This window comes from Taudactylus pleione, unplaced genomic scaffold, assembly GCF_031769625.1.
Source record: "Taudactylus pleione unplaced genomic scaffold, aTauple2 ptg000637l, whole genome shotgun sequence".
NCBI classification, from domain to species: Eukaryota; Metazoa; Chordata; class Amphibia; order Anura; family Myobatrachidae; genus Taudactylus; species Taudactylus pleione.
In genome coordinates this window covers 4,691,306-4,703,431 of record NW_028285039.1, presented here as the reverse complement: position 1 = coordinate 4,703,431, position 12,126 = coordinate 4,691,306, and the positions used below count along the sequence as shown (strand labels likewise).

Genomic DNA, 12,126 nt, shown 5'->3' with positions numbered 1-12,126 from the left:
ACAACTCGATCAATGTATTAGTGTGAGAGGTTTACTGCTAATCTCTCCCATTTTCTAAACTCTCACCCTAGTACATTGGCCCCACATCTCCGTCCTATATATGGCATCAGCAACAATTGGGGTATGTATATAGAATGATGAGCAAACATAGCTAAGTCCAGACAAGTTAGGTATATTATTTAGGACAGTCTTTAGGATGTATCGATGTTTTGTATTCCATTAACTTGCTCTATAATTTGTAATTGGCCAAACCAGCCTAAATAGTAGAAACTCCTTCGTCTTAATACATTTCATGCTATGCAGGTGATCTGTGACCCCCGTAAAGAAGTAAAATTACAACTCAATCTTAAAGTATAATTCTGAAGGCTATTTTTTATATCGACATAATTATGGTAATTTAACATAACTACTTAGATGTGAGGCAGTCTTGTTTAATAAAGTTTAATTAACAAGACAATGGCTGGATCAAGCTTTTAAGTATATGAAATGCATTTGACCCCACTAGTCAGTCCCCTTGCAAAAAAAAAAGTTCAGTCCCCACACTCACATTACTCGCCGTCATTATTATTATTATTTTTGATTTTTTTTTAACTATTTTTGGTTTCAAAGTTGTAATCACGGAACAAATCTAGCTGTTCCTTTTTGTAATGTCTTATATGACATTTTATAATGGAAGATTAGTATAACTTAGACAGTGCAAATTGTCAGTAAATGGCCATTTATGCTGTAAAGGAAAAGAGACACTAATCAGTTAGCCTTATTCCATTCAGACACCATACAGATTACACTATTAAATAAAATGGTACCATTGTTACACAATAACTGAAAATTATTTCTGGGAGAAGTCTTCTATTTACTACTACTAAACCTGATATTGATCTGCAGTAAGTCTGTCTGTCCCTTTCAACATACATAGCACCATCATGCTAACTGTGTTCATGTTTATTTCTAACTCTAGGCACTAAGCTTCTAAGAATTATTAGCATTTAGCAGTTGCGGAACCTGAAACTTTCTTTGCTGTAAAACTTTACACTATTCACTTGGAGAGCGATAAAGTGGAGAGAGGTAACGTACCAACCACTCAGCTCCTAACTGTCAGTTTATAGGCTGTGTTTGAAAAATGACAGTTAGGAGCTAATTGGTTGGTACTTTATCTCTTTCCAATTTAGCTCTCTCCAAAGCTTGAATTGGGTAAAATTTTGGCGTCCCCAGAGCAGAGAGATATGAGACTGGAGCAGCATTATCCCCCAATAACTAAGTAAATGACAGAGAAATCAGTGACTTCTCTGCTATTAAGGGCTTAATAAATAGCCCTAATCGTAAAATTAATTTTACCAGAGTAAGGGTTTGATAAATTGGCCCCTTAAAATCTCATGATACATGTATGAGGATTTATACAGGAAACATAAATATAGTGGGAAAGCGACTTTTCTTAAGGATTACAAGAATGTACTGTAATTGTAGAAGATGTACTGGGCAGTGAGTTACTATTAATTTCCATGAATTTGTGTAAAAATCTTCACACCATAATGGAACCTGAGATGGTCAGATTTCTCTAACCTGCACAGTTAGATACAATGCTATTGTTCATTGTTATCAACTATTTAAAACTATAATAGTCAGATTTATGTAGGAAGAAAAATGCTCACAATTGTCCTGAAATATTTTCATTTTTTATAAGCTCTTGAAACTTTTAGGAAATATATTTGTTAACACTAATATATGTTTTATAAAAGAAAAGCGGATTCATTTTAATTGAACATTTCAAGTTATATAAAAATAGATTATACGTGTGTTTTATGTGTAAATACTTTTTGTAACAAATATTAAACATTAAAAACTTACCTGTTACATAGTTTTTTAAATCCATTTCAGTGCTCAGAGGATTGTTATTTTTAAACATGTATAAATTGAAAGGAGTAGGATCTCTTCCAATTTTCTTCCACATTGTGTAATCTGGAGATATCCAGCGTCCAGCCAACACATCATAATCTCTCTGGGCAAAATGTACAAGTTTTGTTAAAGGATCATAGACTCCTCCGTGAAACCCAATGACAAGCTGGAAGTTTGGATTTGAATCAACGTAAATTTCACCAAAGGGAGTATATTGTAACTGTTTAATCATCACCCCATTGATGCTGAAGGCTGCCAGTGGTGTGCCTGTATTGTCTGAGGCAATGTAATACTCTTCCCCACTGCTGCTTTCCATTGCAAAAAGATGGCCTTGCAAATCATAGTACAAAGAAATAATTTCGGAATTTGAGTGATTATAGACATGAGTAACACGTGTTGGGTTGTGAAGATCAGCATAAAAGAACTGAAGATGAAGGCCTAAATTAGTTTTGCATGAAGCTCTACGCCCCAACCCATCATAGCGATATTGTACATTCCACCCCAGGACCTTGTTGTATGCTCTGGTTAGAAGGCCCTTTGAGTTGTAGTCAAAAATATCAGCACCTCTTTGACTCAGGAACCCGTCATCATCTATTTTGTACTGTACATCCCCTAAGCGAGTTATTCTATCTCTGAGATCATATCGCAAAGGCAGCAGACGTACACCATTCCCAGGAGTCAACAGGTACAGGTTTCCATTTAGGTCATAGTTGTAACGCCATGTTTGTCTGTCATTAACAGCAACAGTTAACAGCTGACCATCCCCATCATATTCATAGGTATACTTAGTCGTGTTGGCATATGGACCAAGTTTCAGCTCTCTTTTTATAACCCGACCCATACTGTCATATTGAACAGTCATCCAATACATAAGTGATCTAAATATTTCATATTGAACTTCTTTAATGCGTCCATGAGTGTCAAAATGCTTTGTCAATGTCATCACTGCAGTAGTAATTATCTGATTGACATCATAGTAAATGACACCAAATTTACCAAAGTGTTCAATTTTTCCAGAAATATCATCATAACGGTATAACTCAACTGGAAGTGGGGTTTCACTTATTATAGGCTTAATGCTTGCCACTCGAAAACTGTTGTCATGATAGGTGTAATCAAATCTAGCATTAACCATGCCTTCTTCAGAAAACCTGTATATCTGTTTGTCCACCAAGGGTCCAATTTTACGATAGCGAATTGTACAAGAAAAACCACCACTTTGGAGATTGACCATTTTTAAAACTCCTGTGGTTTCATCATAACCAAAGGTGACTGCAGTACTGTCATAAATGATCTCCGATAACTTGGAAAGCTTCCCATATTTATAGAACACTTGTCGACCAGTACCAAGGAATGATGTCTTCACAATTCGGCCATCTTCACTGTAATCAAATATGATTGAGGCATTGCTTTCTGGAGGATTATATATGTTCCTGATGTAGCCAATAGATGTATGGGTTGACATACTATGCCGAGCAACACTAGGCATGGTTACAGAGTATAAGCGGTCGGATGAATCGTATTCAAAGATGTACTGCCTTTGACTCTGAAGAAGGAGCACCATGGACTGCAAAAAGAATATATTAAAAAAGTTATATAATACTATTTAACAATAAACATTACAAAGTATATGTGTATATAAATGAAATCATTAATCAAATGCGGAAAACACTTTCTGCACTGAAAAACAATTTAGAAATGTACATCCTACATAAGGAAATAACATTTTGAACTGTAAATTACGATGGTAAAGATTGCTAGTTTTATTAATCGAATGCACAGTTCTTGGCACATAAAATTTTATGACAGTTATCGCCGCAAAATGTAGTTCAGCTAAACTGTATATTTTTGGAAAACAATCACGCTTGTAGACTTAATTTTCCAACATATTTTATTACAAATATATATATAAAACAGTGTGAGCTTCTCCCTGGAAGACAAAAGCTATGATTATACCAAACATCTCCTACTGGAACGGGTTCTTAACCTTTAACATTCCTGACTCAAAGTTTACCAGGACAGCCAGCTCCATGAGTCGTGATTCAGTTTCATTTGCTCTTTTTTTATTTTATTTTAAATAACATTGCTGTTCTTTATTATTTAATCATTACTTATTAGCACACAATAGATTATGAAAACTCTGCATTCTAACTGGCATTAGGGCTCTCTCTTGTGGGTTATAACATTATAGCTGCGTAAAGAGCATCTGTAAAATATGTAAATACATGTGGTAGTTGAGCTATGTATTTTCCTATGCATTTTAACAAAATTTCAGGTTGTACTAAGGGCCTGATTCAGAGATGGACGGATTTGCAGAGCCGCACACAAGCATCTGTGCAAATTGTCCATCTCAGATGCAAATACAGAAGGAGGTGTCAGACACCTCCTTGCTACATTGCGATCCCATTGCTCCTTTGGTCAGGCTGCGGGTGAAGGTCACGTAAGAGGCCAGGAATCTGCATCTGCTGACACAGACCCTGGTCTCGACCCTCCCGAAAAATGGGGGGCAACACGCCCCCGTTTCCAGGAACAGTGACCAGCCACGCCCCCGCTCCTCCCCCAAAATGCAGCAGAATGTCAATCACACTGCGGCTTGGGGCGGTCTGCGAGTGTAATGTGCAGAACGGGTCCTGCGCAGGTGCAGGATGAACATACATTTCTGAGTCAGGCCCTATGTACAATATCATGCAGTTTGTTCCTCTGTACATAAACACTTATAATATACACTAGGTGTATGCTAGCACAAATCTAAATGTTACTATAGTATATAAGACACTAAAGATTGCTCTATTTCCAAGTCTGTATTAGTGTACAAACATGGGCATGTGTCTACGTTCAGATACACATTAATCTTTTATTATTCACAAACCTGTTCCTTAAATTCAGTTTACCTTTTCAAGATATGTATAACTCCATGACTTTCCATCTGCAAACGAGCGGGAAATAATTCTCCCTTGTTTGTCCATCTCTGATCTTTCACTCATGGCCCCACGCTGAAATCCAGACAATCGGCCATTGAAGAAATAAGACACATTGACTGGGGCAAGTCCGCTGCTTGGGAGCCAGAGGAGTGGTCGTCCTAGCTGATCATAGACAATTCTCAGGGTAAACTTTCGGTGATCATCGTATATTTTTTCAGTATGAGAATTCCTATCAAAATCTATAGACAATAAGTTTCTGCCATGGACCTAAAAGAAAGAAAACCGATAAATGTTTTTAGAACGAAAATCAGCGTCAGGTGATGTCTGTAAATCCATTTTGTGCATGATGAAAATATAACGTTAGCTTTTATAGTTTATTGAATATATTCTTTGTGGTGTTTCTAAGGAATAAAAAGCAACAATTGATATAGGGGCAGAATTCCTTTGATCCATTCTTTATTGTCACAGCAATGGGTCACTCCACATTGATGTCAATAGATTGAGGATGGGCAAAATGCCCTCGGACCAACCGCAGCAAAAATTAATGAGCATTGTGCCTACAAGAAAAACTAAAACCCATAAAGCAAAACCTAAAAAGTACTTTTCTCGCAGATGTTTAATAACTGACATATGCAGTAAATTATACTAACTCATGGTACTTTTTTATCCTGACAATGGAACATATATCAAAATGTACAGCATAAATATTTACACTGTTGGAATGATACAACAGAAATGTTAAAAGAAGTCCTTAACGTTTTAATATAAAAATTGAACACTTCTTGTCTGTACACCCACACAGAGTATTTCAGAGCTGTTATGTAGTCTTTAGCGATATTCTCAAATCAAAATATCAAAAGATAATCTGTTCTTTTCAGTCTCATACATTCCGCTTTCATCTTACTGCTAAATACTACTTTCCCATTGAAAAAGTAACATCAGTTTTTAAAGTTAGACGTGTCCTTCTATAATACATTTAAATATAGCTTCCAATAACAGTTTCACAAAAGAATGCATACACATTATTAAAGAAAAAAAAGCTTATGAGAGGTTGTGCTTACTTAATTGAGCAGTTTCATTTTGATGTGTAAAGAAAGTAGTACTGCAGAGCGTAATTACCATGTCATATTAATTATATGGGAAACCAAAACAATAAAAAAGACTAACTCCTACTTTCCCTTAGAACATTAATAGCCACATAATGGCTAAACACTATTTCACATTGCTATCATTATTTTGCATATAACAATATATATAAACACATTGTATGTAATAAATATATATATATATATATATATATATTTAAGTATATATACACAATTTGTGTATATATACAGTATATTAAAATTAACCCTGATCTACGATGACTTTATTATTGTGGGGACACTAAGAAATAAAAATATGTTTCATAGAAAATAAAAATGCAATTCATTATTACAATGATATTGTTGCAGTTGAGTTTGTAAATAAAATTAAAGCACAGGCACATTTCACGGTTAATTACCGGCTCCAAGCAGGTACATGCAGTAGAGGAGCAAAAGATATAGGCAGGGCTGCTGTGTGGTTTTCCGGCCGGGCTGGGCGGGAGTCACTTGCTCCGCCATAGTGTAGACGCCATGCGTGGAACCACAGGGAAGCAGGTCAGATGATTGCTGTAGAGCAGGGATGGGGAACCTCAGGGGGCCGTATAAAGCCCGCGGGTCTTGCCCTTTGAGCTTTTTTCTGCTAGCCTCATTTGGATAGCAGGATGCGTAGAATGGCACCCTGCAGCCAGAATCTATGCAGCAAAGCCGCCAGGAGCGTCTTTAGGACACTTGAGACGGTCACACCACTGCCCTTACAGCTCCTGAGGATGCTCCGGGCATTGCTGTAATCACTGGCGATTGTGGCCCTGGCCCGTGTGACGTCACATGGAGGGATCGTGGCCTGCACCGGGCCCACGAATAATGTTATATATATCAAAATGGTCCTCGGCAGAAAAAAGGTTCCCCACTCTTGCTGTAGAGGCTGCAGGTCTCACCTGACGTGCTTCCCTGTGGCTCTACCCATGGCGTCGATGTCACAGGGGAGCACACGTCAGAGGTCACTTCCTCCTCGTTGACTCGGTAGTACTGCAACTAGGTGAGCTACAGGTTGGAGACCACTATCTTACAGGATATTGATATTGGAATAACATGGACGCATTGAAAGACTGCAGAAAACTATTTCCTTATTAGCAAAGAAAAACACTTAGAAGTGAATAAACGCACAAACTGCCATGACAAGAACATTATGCAATACATGACAGGAACATTAAACAAAATGTCATCCACCTGTATATTGCAATATTAAAGCCCTCTACATAATGACTGCACAGTTTTTTCAGCCACAATGACCTTGACTTATACTCTGTAGCCCTTCATATAATTTATAAAGATTATATTTGATTATGTACTGTACCTATAGTTATAAAATACAATCCTTTCTTATTAATAATTTAACTTCTACGGGAAACAACAGGAGATATACTTTATTAGAAACCCAATACATGAGATAGACTGTCCAACCTGGCATGTGTTGTTGTACAATAAAATTAATTTTAGGTTATGATAAATTAAATGAATAGAGTAAAACATAAGCTACAGATGAGGGCAACATGTAGTCTCGGACCTTCTGATCAGAAGTAATTTTCTGGTCAGATCAGGATTAACATACACCTGGAACTGTCCTAAGAATAACTACATGACCAAACCCCATTTACAATATGAATTAACATGCTATTTGGGATGATGCTGCACTGTTTTATAATTATTACACAATTATAACTGTAGGAGAAGAGCTGATGCTACCTTCAAACATACCGTTAATGTTCTACTCACAAGTTTTTTCCCTACAATAGTTCCCAATTTAATTGACTGGGGTTGAATTAAAGTTTTATTTGTAAGTAAAGATACTATAAACATAGTTTAATTACCCTCATTTCTTATCCGTTAGTAAGAATGACCTGTTATCTTGGACCTCACAATTTATTTCCTGTATTGGGTGTAAAAAGACATTATGGTTTCCCATCTGGTCTATTAAATTAATTCACCAAATTACCTCAGTCTTTAATTGAGATTCTACATAAACCCTCCATTTGCGGTGGCCCAACTTTAAAAGAGCAGCACAGCTTGCCCAGTGTATCCAATGGAATAATTCAACCCCCTTCCCAAAGTATGGCCCTCCATAGAGAAACTAAAGGCCCCCATACATCTGCGACGGATCGCCGCGATGTAGCGATCCTGCAAACCGGCATCGCAGGGTCGGTGAAATCCAACATGTTGGATTTCACAGATATGCTGATCACAATCAGAAAATTATCGTGATTGGCAGATCGGTGAAATTTAACATGTAGAATTTCACCGATCCTACGACGGATCGTGGAACATCTTTTGCGATCCTATCGCAACATCGTCGCAGATGTATGGGGACCTTTAACATCCATATGTCATTGCTCTTCTGTCTCCTGTGGCTGCCTTGAACAAGCTGCAGAACAACAGTAAAATCCATCCGGAAGAAGGAGCCCTCTCTTTATCAGTCTAGATTGAGCCAACAAGGTTTATTATCTTGCCCTACATTCCTCTCTTCTTATTCATATTTTGATAATCCTGCATTCACTCGGGTTCTCTACCTCTCATTCTCATATCCTGTGGTTAGCTGGTAGTGTCAGGTTTCCCAATAATCTCTCTCAGTAATACATTTTCCCTCAATAGGCAGATCCTTCTGAATCATTGAATCTCTCAAAAAATACAGGCACGAATTTTTATATCCTTCAAAATTTTCAGCTAATGAACAGACCTCTCACTACCTTTGAGTCTATGGGCTCTATTTATTACAATCCACATTTGGAATGCAGATTGTAGTGTGATATTACCGACTGAATTTGCATTGCGAATTCAGCCAATATAACAGGGATTTACTAAATATCCCTGGCAGGGATAGAGCTTGCGATAAAGCTCTGTCCCTGCGAATCCCCTCCGCACACTTGTCACGGTATTGTTGCAAATAATACCGTGACAAGTGCCCGCGCATGCGCTGACCAGCCATGGCTAAGCCCCGACTCCCGCGATCGCGACCCCCCCTTAATTACACTTACCTCCAGTCTGGGATTCGGTGATGTCCTCCGTTGCTCCGGTCAGCTGATCTCTCATCTTGCACTGGGACCCGGTCAGCTGACCGGGTCCCAGTGCAGGATGGGAGACCAGCTGACCGGAGGGAGGGAGGACATCACCGGAGCCCCGATCACTATATATTTTTTTTTTTTTTAGCAGTGATCAGCTTGTGTTCTGTTTAGACCACACAGCTGATCACTGGGGCCGGCTCCGGGCTCTGCTCTGCCTGTTAGAGCGGAGCAGGAGTCCGGTAACTGGGGGAAACCCTGGATAACGCCACCACCAGGTGGTGTTATTATCACAGGACTTCCTCCGGTATTTTTTCACAATTTATTTTAGTAACTACCAGACAGATTGCATTTCCCATTACAATTATGGGAACCCAGAAAGAAGAAGTCTCATACCGATTCGACTTCCTCATTATCGATTGCAATATGGACTGCATCGTCACTTGCCGTAGTCATTATCTTTGTTTTCTTGATGTTGATGTACAGTCCCATGCTCTCGCTTTCTTCTTTGACTCTTCTGAACAGATATTCTAGGTCTTTTTTACTTTCAGCAAACAGAGTCATGTCATCGGCATATCGTAGATTGTTGATGTTCCTACCTCCGATTTTTACTCCAATTGTAGACTCGTCCAAACTGCATCATCTCATGATCATTTCGGCGTAAAGATTAAATAAAGCTGGTGAGAGAATACAGCCTTTCCGATCTTGAACCAATCAGTGTTGCCAAAAGCTGTCCTGACTGTGGCTTCTTGACTCATGTAGAGTGATCGCATCAGTTTCAGGGGTGGTGACTGTTCCGATATCTAATTCACACACCCACTGAAATATTGAATGAATTTTTATACATATTATGTCATATGTTATGTTTGCCTTTTTAGTAAGGTGGGCATGTTTGGCTGCAGCTCCTTAGAGTCATATTTACTATTATAAGTTATATGATTTTGTTATTTTTTTTTGCTTTTATACTGCCTGGAAGTTATTTCTCTTTGGCCTGATGGTCAGCAAAGGAGAACATTCCATGTATTGTTTTGGAATTTATAATTGTCTGTGTTTCTTTTTTTTTTCAAATGGCTGCTAAAACTGTCAGTATTATAAACATGGGAATAAATCGGGTAGATTGTTATCAGATCTCCTCTGTAATCATTCCTCCTCAGCATCTATAACTACCTTGCACGCCTCTAATGACGCTATGGTTACTAAAGGGAAAGAAATTGTTAAAATTTTGGGGGATTTTTAGAGGGAATTGTATTCGAACCCACAGATAGTGCACAGAAGCAGGCTTTTTGGCATTATATGGTTTTACCCCTGCTTAATTCGTCCCAGGCAGAACAACTTGTTGCTCCAATTTCCCTAGAGGAAGTTTCTAAAGGTGTAAAGCAGGTGAAAAATCGTAAGGCACCAGGACCTGATGGTTTTTCAGGTGAATTTTTAAAAATGTTACATACCTGTGCAGGATCTCCTTTTTTATCTTTTTATAATTCTATTTTTACAGATGATTATATACCTCTTTACTTTAATTCACCACTTATAAAAGTACTGCCTACACCAGGATGGGATCTGACACTCCCAGCATCTTTTAGGCCAATATCCCTATTAGATGTGGACTACAAATTATTTATGAAAATAATCTCAGATAGAGTGAAAGTGATATTATCTTCAATAATTGCATCTGATCAAACTGGTTTTATATTGGGTCGCCATTCTACAGTGAATATACTTAAAGTGTTGGCAGTATTAAAGCCGGCTAAGGTAGCTAGTGGTAGTTAACCACTATCCATGGATGCCGAAAAGGGGCTAATCTTTATAATTACTTATTTAAAGTTGGTTTTCCACAGCAATTTATTTAATTTTTGTCTACTTTGTACACTTCCCTGGTTACCCAGGTATCCAGCAATGGTCATTTATCTGATTCATTTTGTGTTCTTATAGGCACTCGTCAGGGGTGTCCACTTTCTCCACTCCAGTAGCCTAGGGGCCTCTTGCTCTTCTGAATGTTAGGGTATTTGTATTCACACAGCCAAGCTTAAAGTATCTGTATTCGCAGATGACATGATCTTGTTTGTATCTGATCCTTTGGGTTCCTTACCAGCCATAATATCTTTATTAACTCTGTTTGGATCTTGGTTGGTCTCAAAATGAATCTTAATAAATCTGAATTAGTGGTGGTGGCTAATATTTCTTCTATAGATCTACAACATCCTGCTTTTTGTCATTTTCGTGTTAATACAACATATTTTAAATACCTGGGAGTTAATATTCCCATCAGTTATTTCTCAGATGACCAAATTGCTGGATGCTTGGAGACTAAAACTACTCCCCTTTGGGCTCTATTTACTACAATCCGCATATGGAATGCAGATTGTAGTGTGATATTACCATTATCACAGGGATTTACTAAAATCCCTTGCAGGGACAGAGCTTGCTATAAAGCTCTGTTCCTGCGAATCCCCTCCGCACACTTAACACAGTATTTTTGCAAAAAAATACTGTGACAAGTGCCCGCGCATGCACTGACCGGATGTCGCTAAGCCCCGCCCCATGCGATCGCAGACCTCCCTTAATTAAACCTACCCGCAGTGATCGGTGCTCCGGAGATATCCTCTGTGGCTCCAGTCAGCTGACATCCCATCCTGCACTGGGACCTGGTCAGGTGACGACCGGGCCCCTGTAGAGATGGGAGACCAGCTGACCGGAGGCAGGACATCACCGGAGCCCCGGTCATCGATCCCTGGACTCAGGTAAGTTTTTTTTTTTACAAATTTTTTTTTCTTCTTTTTTCAGTGTATCAGCGTGTGGTCTGTTTAGACCACACAGCTGATCACTGGGGCTGGCTCCGGGCTCTGCTCTGCCTGTTAGAGCAGAGCAGGAGTCTGGTAAGGGGAAGACCCTGGATAACGCCACCTCCAGGTGGTGTAATTATCACAGGGCTTTTCCCGTATTTTTTCCCAGTTTATTTTTAGTAACTTTGGCCAGATCACATTTTCCATTACAATTATGGGAAATGCGATCTGCTTACTAAAAATATGTGATAATTAGGGCTTGGAGGAGAATTTTACTAATTCTACTCCAATTGTCCTTTAGTAACTTTAGGTGATACTAAAATAATATGAAAAGTGTGTGAAAACACCCTTTTTCACTTTATTTTAGTAAAAATAATGTTAATAAATAGAGCCC

General features: G+C 38.5%; 1 protein-coding gene across 3 annotated transcripts in view; it reads right to left on the bottom strand.

The window, feature by feature from the left end:
- TENM2 (teneurin transmembrane protein 2) overlaps positions 1-12,126 on the bottom strand; it is a 2,186,131-nt gene that overhangs the window by 15,469 nt on the left and 2,158,536 nt on the right. For all 3 annotated transcript variants that reach the window (XM_088454943.1, XM_088454942.1, XM_088454944.1), the window contains 2 exons: positions 4,785-5,081; positions 1,846-3,460 (listed from right to left, as the gene is read on the bottom strand). In XM_088454943.1, the coding sequence (XP_088311069.1) occupies positions 1,846-3,460; positions 4,785-5,081 (1,912 nt within the window). The remainder of the gene's footprint in view (positions 1-1,845; positions 3,461-4,784; positions 5,082-12,126) is intronic.